At 36.8% G+C, this 27,767-nt stretch overlaps 1 protein-coding gene across 1 annotated transcript in view; it reads left to right on the top strand.

The window, feature by feature from the left end:
* LOC103798630 (thrombospondin type-1 domain-containing protein 7A-like) overlaps positions 1-27,767 on the top strand; it is a gene marked incomplete at both ends in the record, with an annotated part of 86,284 nt that overhangs the window by 44,261 nt on the left and 14,256 nt on the right. Inside the window, 5 exon segments of the mRNA XM_009070905.1 lie at positions 9,823-10,014; positions 17,545-17,779; positions 20,869-20,984; positions 23,372-23,504; positions 26,264-26,367. Of these exon segments, the coding sequence (XP_009069153.1) occupies positions 9,823-10,014; positions 17,545-17,779; positions 20,869-20,984; positions 23,372-23,504; positions 26,264-26,367 (780 nt within the window).

Below are 27,767 nucleotides of genomic sequence, written 5' to 3'. Positions count from 1 at the left end.
AGTGATCTATACCTAGTTAACATAGCATAATTTCCTGCATCATTCGGGTTCCACTGTGGGTTAGCAAGGGGAAAATGTTGATCTACAGTCCCTTACAGAGCTCCGCTAGCAATTTGTCCCTGTACATGAGTTCGAGCAGTCTTAATTACTAGTTCTTTTTCTGTTTCAGTTAACTCAGTAAGCATTAAATCAATGTCATTCCAGTCTGGGTCCTGATTTCGCATAATCCATTCAAATCTCTTGGCCACTTTCCCTGGATCTGCCCTAAAATTCTTAACCACTTCCCTCCAGCCATTCAAATCACTTGTAGAAAAGGGAACTCTAACTCTCACCAGGTCTCCTGTTGGTCCAATTACCTGTCTAAGGGGTGCAATCAAATGAGAGGTCTTCATCTGGGGTCCTTTCCTAACTTTGCTGTGAGTCCTAGCTGTGACTGGAGTCTGACTAGTCCCCTTCTCCCCTGAGTCCTCAATTTCATCCTCAGAACTTGAACTTTCCCTTCTGACTGCAGGGCTGGCCAATCTATTTATCCCCTGATTTCGGAAGATCTTAGATTGCATCTCTTGAGTGTCCAGGACACTATCCGTCCCATCCTCTTGCTGTTCTCTGAGTTTTGTACATCTCTGACGTATACTACAAGCAGAGCAGCACTGCTTGAATTTTGACACTCCCTTTTGGTCCCTTTCCAAAGCTAGTACAAGTGAGTTTTGTGGTGTAGCATTAATTCCACATGCTCTTTGCCACTCTGGCTTTTTCCTTAGGGTGAAAAACATATCTGCATACACCACCTCATCCCATTTTCCCTCTCTTCTTAAAAATAACATTAGCTGTAACAGAGTATTATAATTAATGGTCCCATCCTGAGGCCACTTTTCACTGTCTTCTAATTTATATAATGGCCACCAGTTAGTACAATATTTAATTAAATCTTTCTTCCTTATATTGCCTCCCGGGACTCCCCCTAGTTCTTTCCAGTGTGCCAGGACACACCCCAGTGGACTATTTTGAGGAATTTCTGTGCTTACTTGGCTACCCATCTAAGTATCCAAATAACCCTTCACAAGTTTGCTTAACACACACACAGAACACAAGTAGGCTTAAAACAACTGATAAGACATAAAATCACAAATAAAAAACACAAGATTGCAATTCCAATACCCAATTCTGCACCAAAGGTCATTAAACCAGATAAGTTACCAAAGGGGACTCTAGCCTCTGCCCAAGTGGGACTCTAACCCACGTACCAACGTCAGGAATTTCACCTGTGGTACAGCGCCCAGCGTGAGATGTCTCTCCACAACTTACGGGAACTAATTAACCTAGGTTCCAAAACCAAACAAAAACAAATACCTTATTTTTCAAGCAGTCAGTCCTTGTCTGCTCCTGCACTGAGCCAGTGAAGTAAGGAATCCCTCCGAGAACTCTCGGGGCACGCCAAGGGAGTCCCAGACTCCAGCGGATCCTGCAGCCGAGCGGAGAGGGTCCTGCTGCAGTCACCAAATTGATGCCAAGAAAACCTGGAAAAGAACTACTCACAGACTTGTATCTCTGAGTAGCAGGTATTTGTTTATTCAGCACCAGGCACAAGTGGGATCATTCCACCAAACTTGTGCACCGAAGATAACACTTCTCTGGTTTATATACATTAAAAACTCATACATATTCATTATTTCCAGGAATAGGTGGTAATTATTACAATTAGTTCTTGGAAATCATTATCATAATTTCCTCCTTCGTCTCCTCCCACTTGGCATTAGTCCCATGGTCTCTGGTGGTCGTCCAGGGGTCATCAGGAGGAAGGCTGATAGTCTTCATCAGATTGATCTTTTCACATTTGAGTTTGGCGCATGCTCTTTGGTCTTGTTCTTCAGCTGCCAGGTCCTGAGTCCAGCTGCATCTAATTTTACTTCCTCAGAAACACATTGTGTTTCCGCTACCTAAGCTAAAATAATGCCTGAAGTTCTACACTTTTCATGCTTAATAAACTAAAACAATGCCTTATTGCTCAACCTCTTACCTTCTGTTTATTCAGGTGCTCTCTACTTGACTATCTTCTGTCCTACTCTCAGCCTTAATTATTCAATTCCCATTATAACTTGTTTAAAAAAAATAAATCCATACATGTTTATGAAATTCGTTATGTTTTTTTTTGACTAAGTGGCCGATGTATCATGTTTGCCAATTTTTTTTTTAGTAAGGAATAGACTGTATGATACTATATTGAAATCAAAAGCACAGTAAATTTGCACACACAAATCACCAAATCAAACAGTTCACAATCCTACAATGTTTTCATATCATGAAACTATTAGAACAACTTTCTGTTACTTTTGCATCATGAACAGATGGGAGTAACCAGTGCAATTGTCTTCATTGAAATCACTGCAGTTTCTACTTAGGCTTCTTAGAAGAAAATTACTTCAAGAATATTAACCATCTACTAATTAAGATGTACTTAATTAAATGCAAATGCCACTTCGCAAAAGCAATTGAGAGAAAGGCATGTGATTAGAGAATTAGCAACTGATTTAACACTTGGAGCTACTAGCTAGACACCTAAGCAATAGAACTGGATGTGGAAACTTCACTTACTAGTAATAATACAAGGTGAAAATACAATATCTTCTCACATTGTGTTTGTTGGAAAAATTAGTAGTCAATGAAGTAGAATATAGTGAGGGTATAAATTGTAGTTAATGTTGCTTAAAGTTCAGTGAATAGAGATGTTAAATATTATTCCAAATGTTAAAAGTTTGTCAAACTTCCTCATACAGAGAGACTTTTTCTTTTTTATGACAGCTGGTCATTTAGCAACTAGAACAGAAAATAATTACATATAAGGTAATACGTGGTTGCTGCCATTTTACTAACATTAAAGCTTACATTGACAGACTTCATCTTTGAAGCAGATATGAATAAACACTGTCAAGATGATATGAAGGCTGCTGGGATTAATAAAACATTGAAAGTTTCCTAACGTCTATGAGAGTATGTGCTATATACAAGCATTGAACTGATTCAAGAGCAAAACTTTTTGTCAGTCAGATGCTGCTGTATGTGCTGCTTTTTGTTCCTCGAAGTACTCCTAAGATTACTTGAACTAAACAAGATGGTAAATGATAAATTGCATGTAAATATTATTGTTTCCCTTTTCTGTGGCTTATTTGATTAGGTTTTGAGAGATTAACTTCTAAATTCTCCCTACTGAAAAATCTGGGTCAGCCTTTCATGGTTGTGTATGCATTTTAATTAGAGACACGTTCTATTAGAAAGACCGTGTTCCTCATAGAGTTCCTCCTGTATAAGGAAAAAGCAAACAAACAACAAAAGAGAATTGCCAAAAAATGAAGTTCAGTCATGGTATGAGACTGAACTTCCAATTAGCAGTTCTGATCAAGTCAAAGTATGATAGGGAGGATTGAGAAAGACAGATTGCATATGTCTAATTATGCAGAAAGACAGAATTTGAATGAAAGTCTTAGGGGCCATGACATTTTCCTATGCATAGTTCAAAATGTAGTTCTCTCCCTTTCTGATCATTTTAAAAATAAAAAATCCACACCTCTGCTGGAGGACTGAGATTTGGAAGGAAAAAATAATTTGCAGCAACAGTTCTTGCTAGGCAGGCAGGGTTTTTCCATTTGTGGTGAACTTTGAGGACTGGTAATCAATTAGTGATTTGAAAGAAATGCAAAAGTATTAGAAATTAGAACAATTGTTTCAGTTTATCCTGGTAATTGATTACTGTCTTCTCATTAGCAGATACAAGGTGTCCTAGAATATGAAAAATATATGGATTTTGATGAATTTTGATAGAATTTGATTGAATTTTGATGAATTTTCTGTAATGTGAAGAATTTCCATTTTGCATTAAACTAATCATCCAACGTGTAGACAAGGTTATTGCTAATGAAAATCTAGTAAGGAACTTCAAATTTAGATAAGTTTGTAAGTTTTCTTGTTTAGTGATTTTCTTGAAGTCTTTTTTTATTGTCTTTAGAATAATGACAACTAAACTCATTAATCCTCTTTCTATACTGTTACAGTCTAATCATGATATTCCTATAAATTTGAGGCAATTAGATCCTAGACTAATACTTTGTTACTGTTTTTCTGCCCTGATTTAAGCACTTCAGAGTTGTAAGAAAATTAAGAAAAAAGCCAGACAAAACAACCCCCTCACAATTTCCCTTCTTCTAGTCAAACTGTCTTTGCATATCTGCAGGAATCATGCAAAAAAAATTAAAATTGTATCGTGTACAAAGTTTTTAGCTGAGAAGGATATGCTTTACTAATTTTGACTATGGAGAGTGGTTAAAGTTAGTTCCATATGGAAAACAGGATTGCACATACCACAGATCTGGTTTTACTAAGTTTTGAATAGGTAGGCATAGTTTGTTCGTGACAGGCAGAGTCCACATAGCAGCTTTTGCTCCTCAGTCAGTCTGAGGAGGTCATTCAATATATTTTAAGACTGAGAGGGAGTCAGTGTAAGGACACATATAGGTCGTCATGTGGGTGGAATGCATATGGGAATCTGCATGGGAGTTCAAGATAAAGAACAGTCTCAGCCTTTACAGCCCATACCGGAGGCTGTTCAATACTTTGCTGTTGATTATTTTCTGCAGAACTGTCATGGGCAACTGACGCAGCTCACAGATTTTGCTATTGTGTGAACTAACTACATTTTTCTCCTGCAGCCTTCATGCATTACTGGAGGCAGTGAATAATGACAAGGCCTTTTTCACCCACAAATATCAGGTGCTTTAGAAACTGAGCTCTGGTGTGCCTTTCCCAGTGGATGACATATCATGTGCCTCCTGTTCAGTTTCACTGGCAGGACGAAATGCGCTGTAGCTTCCTGTGATTTGTTGTATTTAAAAGCAGACTATCATATGTGGCTACCAGGAGGCACAAAAAGAAGGTACTGACACAAATGAGACTTTTCTTTTTCTTAGAGTTGAAGATATAATAGTAAATTTGAACACATTGGACTAAGCAATTCAGAGTCTGAAGTCTGCAGTTTTAGCATTTGGGGTCAGTTGCTGTCATTAATTCTTTTATGAACTTTAATAGAAGATTTGTTTTACTACTGTAAGATATTCCTATCCTTTAGTGATTACACAGGCATATTAAAAATAATGTTTGATATTAATGTTCAAAGCACCCTCTTTATTTAATCCCATTTATTGTGATTTTATTGTCAATTTCTTACTTAGTTTTAGCAGGTTATAATTCAGACTTTCAGAACTATAGCTGGTTTCCTGGTACAGAACTGAAACGAAATTCATTCCCTTATCGCATAGGACTCCAGCAGCAATTTTATGTTGATTTTTTTATAAGTTGTTCTCTATGAGTCATTGAATCTTGCAGTGATTTTACTGTTCATTTTAAGACTTAAAAAACCCATTTTTCTCTCTGTTAAGCACTTGCCTTTCCATTTACTACAAATCAGAATTTGACAGCAATTTTTTACTGTGCACTGAAGCATGCATCGTGTTAGAAGATGTACAATAAGTAAGGGGGTTTCTTTACCATGTCTCTCTAGTGATACCACTTCTAGGAATGCTTCCCATTGGAAAGTTCTTAAAGCATTTTACAAGAAACTTAAATATCAAATACATTTTGGAGATGAGCGAACAAAACCACAAAGGACTGACATGATTCAGCGACATTAAGCACAAAATATAGGTCTTCCGTGGTCTGTCCCAACCTTTAGCATCTAGACAAAATTTTCACAGATACTACATCAAGAATGGTGATATGAATACAGTCTGATACTTATTAACCAGTTTCTCCTGAATGCCACTCACAAGCTACCTCTCTGATCTGTAACATTTGCCTGTTCAGTAGGAGTTTTTTTGTTTGGTTGATTTGGTGTTTCTTGGTGTATTTTTGTTGTTTGTTTGTTTTAAAGCAATTAAATAGCTCAGTAGTTCTATACTGGCTCTCATGTATGTACACATACCAGAAGGTCTTCACACCAAGAAGGTTGTCATGAGGTTTTAATGTAGTGACTTGCTTTGCTGATAGCCTAGGTGTATCCAGCATAATAGTTTAAGGAAGTGATGTGGATTCAAAGCATTCCTTGACACTCTACTGATGATACAAACTTGTAAAAAAAAAATCTCAGTGAAGGTTTAAACAATTTTTGACATTTTAAATCCTTGAAAAACAAAACCTCTTTTGCCTGCTGCTGTTTCTTCATGTAGTAACTCCCTCTAGTGCAATTTAGTCCAAAATGTATATCTGTTGTATAAGAGACAAATACCATTCAATAACATAGGCTTTGTCTCTGAATATGGACTATTGCTAGATTCCATATTTTAATGAACAAATCAACTGATAAATGGTGAAGACTTCTGTTGACAGAAATGTCATATTCCATTTTTATCTTTCTACTTTATTTTTTGTCATTCTGTTGTTTAGAGTGTAAGTAACTCAGGGTAGGGGCCTTCTAGTCATGTTTCTGGAGTTCTGCCTTCAGCTCTTGTGCAACCTAAATTTATACCCATAAAGTTCAAATAAAATTATAGAATCATAGAATGGTTAGGGTTGGAAGGGACCATAGGCAGGGACACCTTCCACTAGACCAAGTTGCTCCATCCAACCTGGCCTTGAACACTTCCAGGGATGGAGCATCCACCACTTCTCTGGGTAACCTGTTCCAGTGCCTCATCACCCTCACAGTGAAGAATGTCTTCTTTGTATATAACCTAAACCTACTCTCTTTTAGTTTAAAGCCATTTGCCCTTATCCTGTCACTATATGCTTTTGCAAGAAGTCCCTCTGCAGCTTTCTTGTTGGCCCCTTTTAGGTACTAGAAGGCTGCTATAATGCCTCACTGGAGCCTTCTCTTCTCCAGGCTGAACAACCCCAATTTTCTCAGCCTTTCCTCATAGGAGATGTGCTCCAGGCCTCTGATTATCTTCATGGCTCTCCTCTGGACTTGCTTCAACACACATAACAGACTTTTTCAAATGGGACTGTTTCTAAGCAGTTTTAGTCTTGTTCCCAGCTTGTGTTTGAGTGGTTCCTGGTAGTTGACTACACTATGCACTTTAAGGAGGAAGGCAACAAAGGTCAAGGAGTTCATAAAGTCATTAGTGAAATGTCAGAAACAATTCAGTCTAAATAAAATATTTCCCTGAAGATAACAAATACCTGTTATAAAACATTCCTTCCAACTATATTTCTATGCTATTGAATTCATCAGATAAGAATTGGACAGTTGACAAAAATGAAATCTAATATGTAAGATACATATTTCTAGAATATTTCCTCTGTAAAAGCAAAGGAGAAGTGGGGGTGTTTGGCTTTTTCTTTTTTCTCTTTTCTTCAAACAGACTGAAACTAATTTAACAGAATTTCTCATTGTGTTCCCAAATTTTGAGTTTAAAGTTAACAGATAAAGGTTATAAGTAAGCTCAATATCGTTTGTTCACACTATGACACATTTTATTTTAATAGTAGCCTTTCTTGCAAAGTATGAAAATGTCCCAGCAGTTTCCTCATTAAGTCTTACTTAGCAATGGAACAATTTGAAAGTAGGGTTCACCCCTTTTTTAGCTTTCTTTTCTGTTCTTTGGAAAAGTAGTTTTGCAGTCCACTCCATTGTCTCATGTCCTTCAACCCAAACACATGCCATTCTGATGAAGCAGAAAGGAATCTCTCCTGCACTAGTGTCAGGGTGTGATGACCTGCAATGCTAGAGAGACAGCAATTGATGCAAACACTGAGTCCAATGAGGGAAGCAGAACTTGATGTGGGAGAGCTATGAAGCCTTTGGCAGGACTCAAATTTGTATTTTTAAATATGGGAAAATACAGCTGTTGAGGCTGACTTGATCTCAAAGATCTTTATAATACAGCTGACTATGACTACTTTAGGCTATTTTAAAAACATGAGCTGCAGGATTTCCTCTGGTTTGCAGAGCCAGGAAGATTGATGTTTGCAGTTCTGTTGTGCATAAATGTTCTGTATGAATAAAATATTTGGCACTGGTTAAATGGATATAATATTGGTTGGATGGCACTCATCACTTCCTCTTTTATAAAGAATTTGATCATTATTGATTCTGGGACTCATGATATGTCACTAGTACTAAAGAACCTACTACTTTCAGGAACTCAGTTTAGCAGAGATTCTTTTTTGAGAGGTTCTAAGACTGTAAACCTTGAATGACAAAAACATATTTTGTGTAGTTTCTGTTTGGTTAGTGTTTGATAATTTTTGTTGTCATTATTCTATTAAGCAATTAAGCCTAATTTGAGAATTGGGTAAAGCAGTGTTTATAGATCTTTTGTTTCATTTACAGCATGATCAGTTCTCACTGAATTACCTTTCAGAATCCAGGTGGTAGTCATTAACACTGATGCCATTATCATTCAGCTATAGAGGATTTAGTTATTATTTCTAACAAATGTTTTCATGTATTGAAGATTTGATAAAACATTATTTTGTTGACATTATCTATTAAAACAAAGGGATTGGCATGATGGATCTTAAAAAGTGCATGGATCTTAAAAAGTGCATGCTGGAGACACTTCTGTTCAGTCCCATCAAGATCATGTGTGCTTCAATAATGTTTATGTAGATGAATCATAACTCAATACAAGGTTTTATGCACAAAAGGCATTCAGATGCTTTGAAATGTTATCCTTTTCAGAAAATTTAAAAAACAAGTTCTATGTTTACAGATAAACTGGCTCTTTCCATGCCTTGATTGTACATGTCTATCAGGGCCTCAGAAGTCCAGGATGCTCTTAGATACAACTTTTTCACAGTTCCTAGTAACTGGCATCATGCATTATGCTACAGATTGGTTCCTGATGCTTTTTGTTGCAAGCCCTTTCTTTTGTTAGCTTGTGTGATAACAAGGGTAGAATTCTAAAAAGTGAATCCAAACTTCTCTCTTCTTAGTTTGCTTTTTCTATCATCTGCTCTAATATGAAGATTTTTCTTGAGATTTATTGACATCAGAATATGTGCCAAATCGGTCATTCCTCACTTAATGAATATTTACTTATTTGATCAAGAAATCATAAGTCATCTCACAAAATATCCATTTTGTGATTAAGGTGCTTTTTAGACAGATCTCAGTCAAAGTGCTCCCACAATTTCCTTACTGAAAACAAAAGCAATCCTGCCACACAAACACTGGCTAATATTTCAGTGAACAATTTATACCAGACTGAATATTTTTATTATAATGAAATCTGTACCTTGATGTGACAGAATACAAATGGATAGATCCTTTTACACCTCCATGACACAAACAATTATGTGTCACTGGTTTGCTAACAAATGAAGATATTTTCTAACCAAATGACACTCTTGACTGCAGTTTACTGCAGCTCTTCATATTTTGATGGATAGCCGCAATTCAGAGGATAAATTGTGGGTTATAAAACTGGCTAAGCTGGAAGTTAGGATGTAGGATGCTTTTCCCCTTCTCCCACAAACATTAATGAAGAATAGGTGATTATTGTAGGCGCATTTCCATCTACACAGTTTTCTGTAGGTGTATTATATACTCTGTTGCTCACATTTGGACTGTGGAATTGAGTATGTATTACAAAGCGAAAGCTTAAAGACCACCCAGGCTGGCATTCACTTCAGCAGAATATCAGATTAAACTCGGTTTAAGCATGTTCTTCTAGAATTGAGGCAGAGGAGACAAGTCATTTTAATGAAAAATCTATTTACCTTGTTTATATAGAAGAACAGAATCTAATTTATTTGTGTGCCCATCTGGACTAGATTGCTCATTTTAAGTTAATTTAACAAATGATAGACTGCTACTGGCCTTTTTTTTCCCAGGAGAAGAGGTTGACAGACAGCTGTGTAGAGATGCTATCTACCCAATCCCAGTTGTCTGCGAAGCTCCGTGCCCAAAGGACTGTGTGCTCAGCATGTGGTCTGCATGGTCCTCCTGCTCCCACACCTGCTCCGGCAAAACCACAGAAGGGAAGCAGATGCGTGCCCGTTCCATTCTGGCGTATGCAGGTGAAGGTAAGGTCGCATACTCTTGCAGGCTCTGGTTTGATTGTGAATTCTCAACTGTCAAAGTCATGGACAGAACAAATTATTAGATAGAGTTGTGGGGTTTTTTTTAAACACAGAAAAATTATTTAAATGCTTATCCGGCATTTACTCCTGGTACCTAAAGCCGTTTTAAAGAAGAGATTTTATTTTTCTCATTTCAGTTAATGTTGCTATTTTTTATCATTCTGCTTAATGTTACTGTTTCTATTTCAAATAGATGGTTGTCTTGTTTTCTGTTAAAATTGGACAAGGCAAATGGTTTATCCAATGTATATTATTAACCCTAATTTAGGTCAAATTTGGATGGATATAAGTATGAATGCTGAAAAAAATGAGAATTTTATGGCTCAAGTGTTAGCAAGTGATTTTTGTAGCTTCTTATCTCAAATTGATAACTTATGTTGCCCCATTAACATTTTTATTCATAGCAAGACCTTGGCTTTGCCTGCAAGTCCTCACTCGTGAATGGTTTCCATTTATGCAAATGATCCTTGCGCAGCATCTGCAACAAATGCAAAGACATAGATGGAATATTAAGGAGATGAAGAAAAAGGTTTTAGATATAGGTTCATGTCTATCCTTTGATGATTTTTCCATGCTTCCTACAACTAGTTTTGTTTTGGTTTTAAGTATTTGGGGTAGGTTATAGAGCAAATGCATTCTATATGTAACATGGTGCTAAAATGGCCACATCAAGTGTGCCAGGGTGCAACACCAGGAGACAGGAGACATAGCCACCAAAGAGTTCTTGGAAAATGTTTATTCACGTGTATTACTGACAGAAAAGTTAAATGCCTTTAATATGAAATGATTGCATGCATGTGCTCATTATTCTTTAAAACTATTAAGCATTTTATTACTTTAAGATGAAATTCAGCTGAGAAATGAAAGTTGTAAGGTATGGAAGCAGTAAACAGAGTATCTGTACACTGGTTGCAAACACAGTTAACATCGTTGCTAAAAGTATACTGTGTATATGAAAGAATTCAGGTGATTGTAAAAAAAATGTTGCAGAGCACTTTCAACCTTTCCCCTTTGTTAGAAGTATAGGAGGCAATCAGAACTATACTCATTTTAGTATGTGATTCAGATAGTAAGTTGCTTAGAAGAGGCAATCAGAACTATACTCATTTTAGTACGTGATTCAGATAGTAAGTTGCTTAGATGGATCTGTGTAGCAAAGTAGAAGCTCTCTTAAAATTAAAAACAAAACTGGGTTTATGTTGTCTCTTATTTTCTAGTGTGTCAAATGCACTCATTTTGGATGAAACACAAAGCCAGATAATGCAAATAAACATATATTTTTGTGCTCCTTGCTTTTCCATGTAGGTCAAGACAATAGTTTTTCTGTATGCTTTTGTAGCTTTACTGGAGACAGGAATCTAAAATCCAGATGCAGCAAAGGTGTTCAGCATAGCCTGGATGTCTCCCTCTTTCTTCCCTGTCTTCCAGTCATCCTCTCTGGCTCATCTCTTGCATGTCACTCAGCCCTTGTACATCACTCGCATCACCCTTCTTCAGATACTTCCTTGTCCAAAGGTTCTGCAATTCCCAGTTCCACAGCATCCATTCACCTGGCCAGGTGATACTCTTCTTGCCCTATTGTCATCTAAATTGTTGGTCGTCCACAGCCTCTTCTCCTGGGCTCTCCACCCAGAGCTCAACTGGCCTTGCAATCAACATCCTAATTCACAGCTTGCTAGCAGAGCCACTGGGACCAGATGTATTCCTCAATAAAAAGTATATAAATAAATAAAAGGACCTTCCAAGGCTTAGTATATCATTACAACACTAGATGGAACATACTTTTCACCTTTGCTTGTATTATATTCAGAAAGTATCAGTCTAACTTTCGGTTTTTTATGCTTCACTGGAATTAGAGTTATTGTCATCTTTCTCCTCATACATCTCTTATGCCTTTTAGTCATTTGCTGTGTGACAAATAACTGAATGACTTTTCACCTCCAGAATTGTATGTCAGAGATCAGCTGTGTTCCCAAAATATAAAACACTGATTGGTGTGGTTGGTGCTGGGAGGTCATTTTATGTTCTGGGGCCACAGAACATATTCATGTATCTGAACATCTGTATTCTGCTGATATAAAAAAGGAAGCTTCACATAGACATTTTTGGCAAACATGCAGTTCTCAGTTCTATTCAGAACTTAGAAAAAAATGCACAGTACTGTTGATGAAAATTCTATAAGCATCATGTATAACTAAAAATCCCAAGTCTCATAAATGTAAGGCAAATTAATCTATTTTCACACTAAAACTGAGTTCTGAAAACAGCTGTTGGTTCTGTTCAGGTGAACAGTCCCACAGGTCTTTTCTCTTGGATTTTTGAACCTTTCCTTGAACTGCTGGTGTGAGAGACCAGGTTAGGTAAGCCATTTCATAGTAATTTCTGTATCATGTAGCTATGTTATTTGAGAGTTTTTATTTAGAACACAATAGGACAAATATATTGTACATAAGTAAATGCTATTCCTAGTATATATCAGGATTGGATGTTAGTGAAAGAATGTGCAAGACTTGCCAATCTATGAGGAAGGCTAAACTTGACTTCTAAGATGGCATAAGGAGTCCAGGTTTATCACTGTGAGTCCTTGATCACACACATCCTCCTGCTAGTCATGGAGAATTCAGTCCACAAGCCTAGGAGGATCAAAGTATTGCAGGCATTACATCTGCAAGGAATACTGCAATCCTATATCTGAAGTGCTTAATTTTTGTTTATTGGGGTACTTACACATGATCACTCCATTGAAATATTTGAGGGGCTGTAATTGCACGTGAAATAGGTTTTTTTATCTGAATCTTGGATGGCATCTTACCAAGTATTGCCTGTGATTGTTCAGTTTCTCTCCTCTTTGAAATAAAAAATACTATATTCTCTCATTTTGCTTGTTAATGTTGGCAAATGACTGTATGTAATAGAGATATGTTATTTCACACTTAAGAAATTCTTTTTCTTCCTACTTCCCAGCTATCTGTGCTGCTGAATTGGTTTGAAGAAACCATCAAGTTAGCATAACTGGCTACCAGGAAACAGCTATAGCATAAGAAATTTTTTGGATGACTTAGAATAGGAATAATTCAGTAGCATTATAGTAATTCCTTGGTGACAAGAATAGCTTCACAGGAAAAAATTAGGCCATACACAAGCTACAATAGTGACAAAGTGAGCTCTGGGATGTGACTGGTCCTCCAGCACCACACTGACTTCTGCTCAAGCCAGGAGCTGACCTCAGTTTTATACCCTCATCACCATTTCCTTTTTCAGAACAAGACCTTTCCTTGTGGTCAAACCACACTCTGCAGAGCCTCAAGTGCAGTGTGGTCATGCACATCTGGGATGGGCTTATTTACTTTACATTCAGTGGAAAGAGAGAGAGAGAGAGAGAAAGAGGAGTCCCTTTCCTCAAGATAAAGACTTTTTGTGGTTTATGAGATGACTCCATGTGGAAATGGGTGTCACAATAACCATTTTCGATATCTTTTCTGAGATCATTGTCCTCAGCTTGAAGGTTTGAAAGGCGAAGTGATTTATAAATTTGCCTGTCTGTGAGCCTGTCTGTAGTGGTAGCTCATTTGTGTCACTGTCAAATACATCTTCATGGTACACTAAGAAACCCGGGAAAGTCACTGTCTCAAAATATAAAATGACAGCAAAGGACATAATGATGTTACCTGATATACCATACAGTTGTTCTGCATAAATCTAGTAAAGGCATCATACACAGCTTGGCCTGTCTCTGTTGAATGTAGGATTTCTCTATTTTTGGTTTATATTCTGTTTAATAATTATGTCTGTTTATAATTTCCTACTTACAATAAATCATATGATTAGTAATATGCACTGACTACTTCACTATACAACCAGACCTGAAACTAAAAAGTACTAAATGAATCTTAGTCTTCCCATAAGTGCAGATTGATTCTCTATTGATTATCCACTGCTATTGATTGACACTGCCAGATCAGTGTCATACAGCATAACACTACTGTTGTGGTTACATTCCAACTTTTATCAGTAATACCAATTTTGGAAGAGTAAAGATTTAAAAACCCAAAGAAACACAAATTAAATGCAAAGAAGAAAATAATCTCATTTAATAGCTTAATGTAATAAAATGAGAGTGAAGGCTGATTTTGTTTGACATTCTCTTAGGGCAGGGTCGCATGTGCATTGCAATGTCTTACTATGGCTATCGTATGCTCATAGATTAGCAAAGTGTAATGCCAGAAGGACTATTTAGTGTGACTATTAAATATCACTGAGTTAGATAGCATAGAATATCAGTTGTCCATCTCATCAGATATTCTGGTTGACAGGGCCCAATAGCTCTTCTCAAATATCTGCAAGATTGATTTACTGAACATGTTAGGAATAGCTGGATCAAAGGAGTTTCTTCTCAACAGTTGAGAAAATTACAGTTGATATGCTGTACAATATTATTCCTGTTAAAATTCCAGTACAGTTTGACTTCATAGTTGCAAATGAGGAGTTATACTTCAGGCTTTTAAATGTATTTACTGTTCTTACACTTCTTGAGTTTGTTTTTACTTTTTGTATTTTTCTGGTTTGAAATAATAGCACTTGGTAATTAAGTCTGAAAGCACATAATTGTGAAATTGTTTTCCTAGTAAATTACTCATTCAATAAAGATAAGTTTTAGATAACATGGAGATTTTCATGAGACAGGAATAAAAAAATCATACATTCATATCTGAGCTATTTTATAAATAATATGCAGGTCCCTCTGCAAAGCTAGTCTTTCCTTTTGAAGTCTACTTTGCTTAGGTATCCACACACAAAATAAATGCTTCAGCTCCACTTGGGTTTTTTACCTTGAAATATTTTTTTTTAGTACTGCCAAGAGTTATTTACTGTCATCTGATCATGTATTATTACAGAATGTTTTTATTATTGTATATCCCTTTTTCACATATTCTGATCAAATCAAATGTCTATTTTAATTTTTTTTTCTGGGATACTCGTTAACTTTTATATTCCTGTCAAACCTGTCCTCTTTTGGGGATCTGCTCTTAAAGCTGAGCAGCCCTGATCTGGTTGCACCTACACAGATGTTGTAAAGGGCATCTCTAACTGCCAGTTTTCCAAACCCTTCTGCTTTTTCGGTACCTATTTAAATTTGAGGGAGCACAAGGGAATGCTGTTTTCTTGGAGAGAATGACACATTGATTTATAAAGAAATAGTTGGGGGGTTTATACTACAAACATTTGGTACTAGGGATAGTTTTTATTTTAGTGATATCGTTTCCACATTTCTTTCAGTCTTTGTGTGTTTTTAACTCCTGGTTTAATCTGAACAGAATTGGATTCCCACTGAGCTACAGACATTCATGCCCCAATGTTTTTCATTTACAAGTCAATGTCACTCTCATTTTTTCCCTGAATATACATTCTCAAATAGCTGTCAAAACTGAACCTAAGTTGTCATCTTATTCTCAAATGCCTTAGGAACTGGTGGCTGTGGCATCCAATTCTGGGGAAACATTTCTTCCCACACCTCCTTCTTTCATTTATGAATTTCCTTAAATATTTTGTGTTTCTTCTTGAGCTAACATCAGATGGAAATTAATTAGTAAACTTCCTTATGTCTTTTAATTTCTCCTTTTTTAACACTTTTACTGGGGGAATATGTCTAGACTCCTACATAGTTCAATTTTCTCTTCTGTGACAAATAATTTGTGACTTCACTATTTATGTGGGGTTTTTTCTTAATTTTCAAAATGCACTCACTTTCCTAATTTCTCTTCTTATATTCCTATCTGCTGGTGTTAGCTGGAAAATCTTTTCTTTGCTGATTACACAACTTTTGGAAACTTATTACATGACCATAATTTTATTTTACTAATTGTTTTTTTGTTTTCTTTTTTAGGAAAATGCATCTGATGTTATGTCTTGATGCTTTACATATTGACATATATTTTAGGCAATTCAGATAGACTTGAGTTGCATCCATTCTGAGCCCAAAAAATATTTCACGTTATTGTTTAATCATGTATTTGTAGATTTTTCTAAACCTTCTCTACAAAACGTAAGATTAGCTAGTCTGTGACATGACATCTCAGTTAATATAATGTTTATTGTTGCTTGGTTGCATCAATATTTTTAGCCCAAAGCTAGAACTTAAAAACATCTCCAGGGAAATAATTTGGGAATTTGACTTTTATCTTGTGGTTTCATTAGAATGGCCCTTTCCTCATGTTTGCTGCAGATCTAGACATCTCACAAAAACAACTTGAGGTATAAAGTTGTGTTGGAGTATTTGAAGCATCCATTGCTTCTTCAATTACATTTAGTTGTTTGTTTATTTTCTCTCCACAATTAGTGCTTAAATCCCCTTCCCTCTTGCATGTCTGTAGAGCAGGAGGTCAACCTGAAGTTCAGTGCTGGGATATAAAGGCTAATGTTCTCTCTGACATGCATTTGGTGTGAGCATACATTTTGCTTTTCAGAGTGAAGTTGTATGGCTCATCTGCAGTAATTAATGAAAAGCTCCTCTTCTGATTGTCTTTTTTACTTTTCTTGTCTTTTAGGAAAGGCTAAAATGTTACTTAGATTTTCGTTGCCTTTCTGTCAGTTGAAGTTAGGAGTCCTATTGTTCTTTGTAGGCCATGAATGTTTAAATTAATTCTTAAACCTAGATTCTGTATGTCTAGTAACACCAAATATCTAGCAGACATGCTGTTTACTCACAGAGCTGGGCATCTAGCTGCCCATGATCAAGTCTGGTAGGAATGAACCTCTTCATTCCTCATGGAGGATTGGGAGGCTGGAGGAGCTTTGAAGTGCTTGAATATAATAAACTGAACATACAATCTTAAACTAAACACAACAAAGATAGCATTATCTGAGCTTTTCTTCACAATTATTGACACTTGAATGCATTTTAATCTTAACCTGCAACAGCCTTTGTTAGCTCAGTCTGGACCTGAAATTGCCAGCTGTGCCATCCTCTTTGGTAATTACATAACATGGATAAACATCCACTGGGAGCTAGGACAAGAGCTCCAAAAATCTTTTTAATTGATCCATGAATTAGACATAAACAGTGGTCTTTACTCATGCATAACTAGAATAATTAACCATTTCTTCTGCCTAGAGCCTTCATATGTCCTTATGTGATCTCTTGCAGACTCTTTTAGAGAACCCCAAAATAATAAGGCTGTAGATTACTGCAAGGATATTAATGTCTTAGGAAAGTTATGATTTTTTTTGCAGCCTTATAGTACAGATTTGCATTTACTGTCTGTGATCAGTCTGTTCTGTGCAGTCTGTTGTCTGAACTTTGTCAAAGTTAATATTGGGCATATGAAGAGGGAGAAAAAGGAACAGCATTTCTTGCATGTAATCAAACTGATAATATGTCACTAATAATATTTCAAAGTGGGTCTGTGGGTTTTTTTAATGAAACAATTTATCTCCTTCCACTGCATGAACTTTTGCCCTCTTTTATTGTTCCAGGAGGAATACAGTGCCCAAATAGTAGTGCCCTACAGGAAACACGCAGCTGTAACGAACACTCTTGCACTGTGTATCATTGGCAGACCGGCCCATGGGGACAGTGCATAGAGGATACGTCTGTCTCTGCTTTCAACTCCTCTGCCAACTGGAATGGGGAGGCCACCTGTTCTGTGGGGATGCAGACAAGAAAGGTCATTTGTGTGAGAGTCAACGTGGGACAAGTGGGCCCGAAAAAGTAAAGATCTTAAAATATATCTTCATGCTGTAATTGTCTTTGAATTTTACTGCTTTATATATTTATCATAAATGACTGCATGCAAAGGCCCAAAGCCTCCCTTCTTTGTGTTCTCATGAAGAAACATTTTGTCTTCTAAAACTACAAAACTGACGCTACAGGAGGACTATATAATACCATTCTCACTATTGATTTTTATGGGTAATATTTGCAGTAGTGATTCTGCTTACTGCTGACTAAATCCAGTTGGCTCCTTGCCATCATCAGGTTGAGTTGAGATAAAATTCTTGGGGTATGTGTGCGGCATGCAGAGCAGCACCATTTCCAAGATCCTTGTGGTACCTCCAAGCTGGTAGTGCAGTATTTGGATTAGTGCAGTTCCATGCAAAAACAGTGGTTTGGATCTAAATACAGGTCAGCACATGCAAATGCATCTTCTCAGAAGCAGACCAAGGAGGTATAGCCTCATAGAACTCTGACAGGGCTTTCATTAATTTGAAACATTAGTTTGAACATTAGCTGGACAACCTTTGTGATTTTTTCCCCATATACCTGTTTTTTTGAGATCTCTTTGGCCCAATGATTAAATTCATTAGCTGGACAACCTTTGTGATTTTTCCCCATATACCTGGTTTTTTAAGATCTCTTTGGCCCAATGATTAAATATTAGAGTGCAATGTATGACCCAGATTAGCTGCTGGTGAAATACATTTGGTAATATCTTCATACAGATTGACAATCTGTAAATATATCCCACTCAAGGCAAATTCAAAACTAGAAGAGTTGAGAGTAGAGATTGTTTAGGAAGTTCATGAGAAATCTATTCTTGCACTAAATATTTGCCCAGTCCCTGCCATTTGTTGCTTTATTTTGAGGTCAACTTAAGCCTATTTTACTTTTAATGGAAATATGGGAAGTAATACCAGCAGATAATCTAAATTGTTGTGTATCTGCACTAAGTTGCTGTTCTATTCAGTCATGATACCATTATATCTTTTGGTTGGTATACTTATATTTTTTTTAAAAAACAACCGTCATGATTTATAATCTTTTTAAAATCTGCTGTTAATATCTCTCCTTTGATTTGACCTTAAATTTTGGGAGAAGACCTGTTTTCTTCTTTCATAAATTAATCATATGAAATGAAAAAAAATTCTTCGTTGATCTTTCAAATTGTCACATTAACATCACTGAATTGTTTTTAAAGACCCAGAAATTTAACATGAAAATCTAAATAGGAACCTTGTTTTAAACTCCCCTTAATAAAAAGGATTACTGTGGTACGATACAATCAATATTATTGGCCTTATCTGCCTCACAAGTTACAGACTTCAGCATGTATCTTTTCTGTTTAATTTGACCTTGAGTAAGGACTGCAAAAAAATCAATACTTAGCTTTAAGTCACATATAGTAAATACAAACAATATAAAGGATAGAAATGGTGTTCTAATTGAACTAATTGCCTTGCCTAAGGATCTGAAGAAGAATTGTAGTGTTCAGTGCTCCTGAAAAATGAAGTTCTCAGTGAAATGGTGAATGTGTATATTTCAGACTGTTTTGTATGCATATAATTTCTCCTGTTCTTTAGCAAGAAAGCTATTATTAAGCCAATGTTTGATACTTTTCAAGAACATTATTTTATTTTAGCCTATAGACAATATATGCGATTGGTAGCAGAGAGGTGTTTTTTTTAAAGTGTATCTATATTACACCCATGCATATAGAATCTGATCTTCTGAATCACATAGAGACAAGGCACAGTTTGACTTAAAAATGTAGAGAGAGCTTACACAGAGGTGATGGAGATTTGTGTTGCTGTAGCTATGTTTTTTCATGATTTTTCACATTAGTGGCAGGGGAGAAGAGAGAAAGGGTGGAGATGTCATTATAGGAGGGTGCCCAGGAGTTAATGCTGGTTCACAATACTGGATCATGCACTGAGAAGCTTATGTAAATTGAGAGGAAAATGCTGAGACAACTGATGGAAAACATGAACTAGCAAATGTTATTGCTGAAGAGTATGTTCCTGTAAAGCTACAACTCAGCTTTTCTTCTCCACACACTGCACAGGCATAGTTCTCCACTGACCACGGAGACCATGTTTTCTTGATAGCCCATTAGACTTTCCTGTGCTCCATTTGGAATGGCAAGAAAGTTGCCTCATGCCAGCCAAACTTCTCCAGATGATGCAATCCAGATATAAAACTAGTCTTTCATCTCTGTGGTCCCAGTTACCCAGCAGCCATAAGAAGAAAATCTAGTCGTAATATTTTTCTGTAATGAGCCAAAAGCTCCAAAATACGGAAGTGATGTTTTCCCTACCTCTTTACATATTCCTTTGACAGTCGACAGTCTGTATACTTTTAAGGCAGTAGTAATTTTGAAATTATTTCAAAGATTTGCAGTACTTCTGCAAGAGTTATTGCATTATTCTGAAACAAGTATTGCAGCATAGAGAGTTGTTTGTCCTTGATTAAAAAATAGTAGGTACATGGAATGGGGAAAATGGCCTGGGTTAATGAGTCCCATATGTGGCAGTCCAATAATTCTTTTTATATGCTGATCAAGCTTTTTCCTAAAACAAGCAATGTTTTCTATCCTTTCTGACAGACTTTCCCAGTCTCATTGATCTGGCTGTTTCAAACCCTTTTCTGGTTTCTCATAGTCATGGACAGAGTATACCCATTTGTTCCTGAGTTAGCAGTGTTATTTAGTTTAAATGTCTCCTTTCAGAGTTTATGCTTCTGATGGGACCTACAAATATATTTTGCTAAGCTAAATGAAATGGCTTTTCTTCATAGTCATGTGGAAGCTTCAAAATAGCCCTCAAAAGGGAGTCTGGCATGATGAGTGAGGAATTATGATTTTTGAAGTTAAAACCCTAGATGCAGAATACATTGGGTTTGGCTTGCTTTCACCATATGTATTTAAATGCTAATAGTTTTTATTTCTGTGCTCCATCCTGGTGAATTCTGGACAACTTGCACTGCCCTTGTGTGCCTGCAGGCATTCAGTACCTCTCATGATTCACTATGTCACTGCTGAATGATTGTTTATTTGATAATGCTTCTTTGTAAATTTTTTTTAGATGCCCTGAAAGCCTTCGACCCGAAACTGTGAGACCTTGTCTGCTTCCCTGTAGGAAGGACTGTATAGTGACTCCATTCAGTGACTGGACAGTGTGTCCTTCTTCATGTCAGGAAGGTAATTTTATCCATTGTGTGCTAGCAGACAGATTTCAAGATGAAAAAAAGGGGAGTTAGACTAGCAGTCACTTTTGGCAGAATGCTTATACACATCTCTTTCTGACAGGGGACTTGTAGTACCTGATACAGCAGCTGCAGGGTGGAGACAGAGTATTTGCTGAAAAGTATAGTTATTTCTATGCATTTTGTATATGTAAAAAAAAGGGGAGTTAGACTAGCAGTCACTTTTGGCAGAATGCTTATACACATCTCTTTCTGACAGGGGACTTGTAGTACCTGATACAGCAGCTGCAGGGTGAAGACAGAGTATTTGCTGAAAAGAATAGTTATTTCAATGCATTTTGTATATGCACCTGTTTGGATTTTTTTTTCTATTTTGCCTAATGTTATGAACTCCAATTGCATCTTACACTGATAAAGAGATAACTAGTTACAGAGTAGCCACATCTCTCTTAATGTAACACCAAACCAGATACTTGTATGGTTGTAGCATTTGAATTGTCAGATTATAAAATGGACAGATTTGGTATTTGGAAATACTTATGCTGTTTGCTCATCAGCAAAATCTGAGGCTTTATATACCAGGAGATAGATAAATAGGTAGATAAGTAGATAGGCAGTTCTATGTAAATTTGGCTGGCCTTTTCTATTCCAGGGAAAATTGAAGGAAAGTTAATAAAAATCAGCAGAATTTACATTGATGTTCATGGTCTGATTTAAACATACAATCCAATACCATTTTAATACACTTGGCAAAGCCCTTAAAAACAGTGCAGGCCCTGAATTTTTATTACATTAAAATCACACATGAAGTTAGAGTGATGACAGTCTTAATATTTCCCCCATTTTTATGTCTTATTTCTTTTTCTTTTTTAAGCTTAACAGGAGGTGTTTTTCTAATATGTACTATTACAGACAGACTCTGTAATACCCCCTGTTCCACAGGGTGCTAATCCCTGTGTGGGACATGGTGATTACTCACAGCTACCATATTATCAGAATACAGGATATAGTTACATCAAATATACAGACTTGCACTGTCACAGTCAATTCCTTATGCTTCATACAGGGCACAAGCATAAGGAAAGACATTTTTTGCAGTTTTGTTTAGTGCATTCTAACACATGACAAAACAGGTTAGGAAGACTAAATTCATAACCTTTGAGAAAGAGCAGAGAACTAAAACCATTAAATCTGAATCTATGAAATGAAATAGTTATTCATTTTTAAATACTGTGTTATTTTACAGCAGTATTAATTGTTCTTTCTGAAATATTTTGTTGGAGCAGATCATCTTGGACAACAATGCCATCCTTTACTGTTCTCATTTCTGTGGGTTTTAAGGAAGTTCTTGATGCAATGAGCATATCTTCACAAATATTTACTACAACTAGCACATAGGATTATATAAAACAATATATTTGTGAACCAATACAGGCATTTTGTCTATTCAGTGAGCCTAACTCTTTATATTACACAGACAATTTTTATTTCATGGGGTTTACCCATTTGTGTCAGCAAGCTGGTCAGTAGCTTGTCTGGGCTGCACGTCTGTCTTGCCCCTTGTGCCAGCTCCTGGCATCTCCTAGAGCTGTTTGACTCTGGAGTGAAGGGTTTCCTCTGTGTTGAAAAGTAGCCAGGTGGTGGAGAGCCACCAACGGGATTCTCCTACTGCTTGCTCCTAATTACAATTGCTTGGCTGTGGTCCAGCACGCTTCTGTGTTCAGACAAGCTGCAGCTGCTGTAATAACCCACCCAAAGCTGATATCAACCCAGTCAGCCAAATGTCTGCTCTACTGCTTTCTGGCAAAAAGAAAAACCCAAGACTTTTACCTAACAGTATTTGTGCATTAGGCACTGCTGTGGAACTAATACAGATCTGTAGCTTTTCTCTGAGTTTTCCACCTGAAGAACTGATACCTGAAGATGATTGAAATAAAAATTCCTACAGGAACTATTTACTGTTAATCATTAATAATGAATTACTATAATAATTAAAAACGGTAAACTGTAAATTAATTCCAGAGTGGAATTTCTGTTGCTAGTTTTACATGCAGATGATTAGGGCGAGCTTACACCTTCAAACTGTAAAGTGTAGCAGCAAACTGAGACAGTTTAATTTTTGTTCAGTTGAAATGTGTATTTATTTCAGCTGTCAGTTCATTTTACAGTGTTGCTGCTATTGCTTTCTGTTTAGTTCTGCTTCCTTAAGCTGATATTAAAGTGTTTTTTCTATTCGGCTTAATTTTTCTGCTTGTGGGCAAAACAGTATGTCCATAGTATAGCAATCAGTTCAAATGCCTGTTATGTTAAGTCTTATTTTCCCCCTCATTACTGTCATACCTATGTAGTAGCAGGAGAAACGAGCTCTTCTACTCTTTGCAGGGGGTGTCACGATAAGGAAGCAGTCCCGTCACCGAGTCATCATCCAGCTCCCCGCCAACGGTGGTCGAGAGTGCCCAGACTCTTTGTTTGAGGAAAGGGAATGTGAAGTTTCCCCTGTCTGCCATAGCTACAGGTATGAGAGAAACAGCTCAGACATGATTTTTCCATTTGTACTACCTCTAAGCTTGCTGAATTCCACTTCTTAACAGGAGGTGTTTCTCTAATATGTGTATTTAGAAAAATAGAATACATATCTAAATCAAGGCTTCAAAACAGGTAAGTAGATTCAATTGGTCCAATAGTGAATCACAAGTTCATTTTGTTCCAGTTCCTTTGTAGGGACATTACAGCAACTAAGAATTACTTTGCAGGACAAATTTTTCCTAGAAACAGTTTTGACATTCTATACATATAAAAAAAAATTCTTTCAAAATTATCCAAGCACTGAACTGCAACCTTATCTGTTTAGCTTCTAGTGCCACACTGTGCCACCCACTGTATCCTTCATCTTGCTATCCCTGTAAGCCTTGAGACAGTCCAGAGTTGAATATATCCCCTATATCCTCTGCATTGTCCTAATCTTCACCACAGAATGTTGAGGACTGTTCCAGTAGGTGGGGATCTGCACCATCATTGCTTAAGAAAATATTTGGGTAGTTCTATAGTATCTATCTGAGTGGTGTGGGAAGGTCTAGATATACAAGATCTGGTTGTTGATAAAGACAAAATTTAGAGAATTCTGATGCAGTTGGTTAGATTTACTTGACAAAATAATTTTAAAAAAGATAATTTTTTTGTTATATGAATAATAAATATCAAACATTTATTGGAAGCCAATGTTCTGTTTCTCCACCTGCTAATTCCCATGAAACTACTCACTGTTGCAGAGGTACAAATAGAATTTAATCTTATTTTAATGAAAAGAAATTGAGATTAAAGAAATGTGTTGCTTTCATCATTTGGTAAGAATTACCATTGCAAATTCATTAGGAGATCATACTCTATGCGACTAAAGGATATGAAAAGATTTAACAGAGCTTTGGGAAGCTACCAAAATCAGTACTCCAAACATCAGAGAAACAGAGCTTTCTCTAGTCAAAATGAGGCTCAGAGTTTTATCTCTTAAAATGCTGGCTACTGCTCATCATTTTAGCATCTTCAGTATCTGAGCTGCATGATAATGTGCTGAGCAGAAGAAAGAAGAGTTGCTGGAGAGTGGTAGATGAGGTCATTTACATTTCATGACACGAACTAATACTAAACACATGTTCTGTATTTTCCTTTAGCATCTTTCTGACCTACACACATGCTGTGACAGATGGATCCACACACTCAGTTGGCTCATGCCTTACTTCAGTTGCTGGCCCATAGACACGGGTTGCAATGCAACTTGAAGTACAAAATCATTGAGATAGTTTGAAACATGCAAAGTTCTGATGGTTGGAGCTGTGGACAAAGAATTTCCCCCCTCACTGTCAGTAATTTGGGCAACTTTGGATTATTTTAGAGTTGTGACAGCAACCAGGCTTGCCTGGATTTGCTGTATTTAAGGCCTAGGGTATTCTGCAGCACCAGCAGGGAACTTAGCAAAAATTTCATAGCAGTTTATATTAATGATAGAATAATTTAAGCAGCATAATATTGCATATCTTCTTTTTGTCTGTTTTATTTTTATATGGTGTGGGACCATGTTCACATTGTGTTGGATTTTTTTGTTGGCTGTACTTTTGTAAGGTGTTGCTCTTCAGCTACCCAAGATCCCAAGGATTGCCTGAGGCAGCCTCGCAGTCATTCAGGCCCACTGTCCCAATACTTTGCTGTAGCTGCTGTTCCTTTTTTGCTTCTTATTTCTCCCCTTGGAATAGTACTTGGCAGATGAAGCTTACCAAAGGAATTTGTTTGTTGTGACAGATTTACCCTTGTAATCATGTCCTTTGAAATTTGAGAAAACAAAATAAACATCCTGAAATTTTGCTCATCCTACCTTATCTTTGTCTGTAGCTCCAAGACTTATTTGTGCTTCAAGCAAGGCAGAATTGCTCCATTTATTTTTGTGTTGCAAGGCATGCCTAAGGGAGGGGGGTAAAAAATAAACCTGGGGAAAAAGAAAGAAGGAAAAGCGAAAGAAATGCAGTAGCACCTATATGTGACAGTATTTACTGACAAAAGACAATCACAGTATTGCCTGAATCAGAAATCAATCCAGAGTCTTATCTCTGGAATGTATTTGGGAAACTTCAACTGTCTTTGCTTCTCTGATAAAGGTGGAAAAAAGAAAGTAAGGAAAAGAAAGTGAGAAAAAGGGAAGGTTTATTTGGGGTATGCCAGTATTTGAAATTCATCCTTATTTAATGGGTCCATGCTGTTTTTATGAGTTGTTAGTGTCCCTTCATTAAATCCACTTTTCAAATTTTGTTGATTCATAAAATTCACTGAGCATGCTTAGATATAAAACCATAGCAAATGTTGAATAGGTATTCAAGTCATATAATTTTATTGTTTTGTATAGTTTCCTTTTTTGAAATTTCTTTCTCATATCTTGTCTATGTTAATGCTTTGACACTCCTTGTGTATTTGTTAGGCAGTGTTAATGTACCTTTGTATTTTGAAATCCTTGAAAATATATATGGTTTACTTTCTCTTCCTTCCTTTGCCTCCTCCTTTCTTCTTTGTGTTCCTAGTGGCTTCATCCTAAAAGGAGAGAAAAAGTTAACAGAAATAGGGCTAATTTTGTGGTATTGTTACTGGGTTTTTGAATTTCCTGTGACGAGTTAGCAATAATAACAGCGTACAGTGGTTTCTAAGACTGTGTAGCACTTGTACTGCTTCAGGTTTGATGGCTACAAGTTCAGATGGATTGTTTGAAGCTGATTGCTTCCCCTCTCATTTCAGGTGGAAGACTCACAAATGGCGCAGGTGCCAGCTAGTGCCATGGTATGTGCGCCAAGACAGTCCGGGAGCACATGAGACTTGTGGACCTGGGCTACAAGCAAGAGGTTAGGCCCTTTGTTTCTGTCATTTATTCATCAGAAATCTATAGCTCCACTGGGGTGGGAAAAGCCTAAAATTTTAGTCATTATAAACTAACATTAGTTTTATCTATCTTTATACACATCAGCAAAGAGAAATACTGAATGCTAGTACAGCAGGGTACATCATAACCAGTATTTGGCCAGTGCTTTATTCATAAAATATCAGCGTTGGTTTATTTGGAAGTATAGATACCATATTAGTCACTAATTTAATGGTATTTTTGTTCAGTTTATTTCACCATCCTTACCTGAACCAAGTTTTAGGGAAAAGTATGTTTAGGGAAAAGTATGTTTTCAAAAGAAAGAAGAAAGGGATAGGTGACTTTACATGCTTATTTGTGTGTAAAAAAAGATTGTGTAAATTCATCTGTGAAAATGTGATATTTTACATGGTGAGGATGTACAGACATGTTTATGGGTATACCCACTGGACATTATATAAGGCTTTTGCTTCCTGTGTTTGCTTGTAAATTTAGGGTTGGAGAACCCTACAATAATTTTCAGCTGAAATGTCATGCTGGACGTCTCTTGGTCTAACCCTCCACCCAGAGCAGGGCCAGTTTCAAAGTAAATCCCACCCAGACTAGAATGGGTTGCTCATGGCTGTGTTTCAGTATGTTTGGAGTATCTGCCAGCATGAAGATCCTACATCCTCCCTGACAGTTAGTTCCTGATGTAATTTGTGTCCATAGGCCCTTACTCTTTCACTGTATGTCTCTGAGAACAGTTTGTCTATCATTTCTCTGTACCTTCAAATTAAGGCAGTTACAGAGAACAATGGGAACATGAGAGATGCAGGACTTTGCTTTTATACTATTAAAATTCACTGCCAGCCCATTTCTCCAGGCTGACAAGGTCCTTTGACTGGCAGCCCTACCTTCCAGGTAGGTACTGGCTGCTCAAACTAGTATTGTTCTCAAACTTGCTGAGGATGCTTTCTGTACAGGTTGTTAAAGGTACTAAACAGAATTGGCCCTGGAATTAACCACTGAGGTGCAACGCCCTTAACCAGCTGCTGGTTGGACTTCAAAACCACTGACCCATTGAGCCCAATGATCCAGACAGTTTCGCACCAATTCTATTTAATAGCAAATAATGTTTTGCATCCAAATCCAGGTTTACTGTCATGTGTCTTCATAGAGAATTTTGTGGTTTTAACAGAATTGTGTATGTGTGACTCTGTTGAGTATAGTCAGGAGAAGTTTTTCTAGGTGCATTAAAGAAATTCAGTATGAAAATAATTGCAGTTCCTACTTACTGTGTTACAGTAATTGAATTGCTTTGAACTACTAGTCAACCTTGAATTCCAGGAAGGTTTTCCTCCTTTGCCTTTGTTCTGAGTGCAAACTCCTTTCCATTAAAGC

This window comes from Acanthisitta chloris, unplaced genomic scaffold (genome assembly GCF_000695815.1).
Source record: "Acanthisitta chloris isolate BGI_N310 unplaced genomic scaffold, ASM69581v1 scaffold7543, whole genome shotgun sequence".
Lineage (NCBI taxonomy): Eukaryota > Metazoa > Chordata > Aves > Passeriformes > Acanthisittidae > Acanthisitta > Acanthisitta chloris.
Note: the sequence above shows the minus strand (reverse complement) of the source record. Positions and strands in the feature narration are given on the sequence as shown.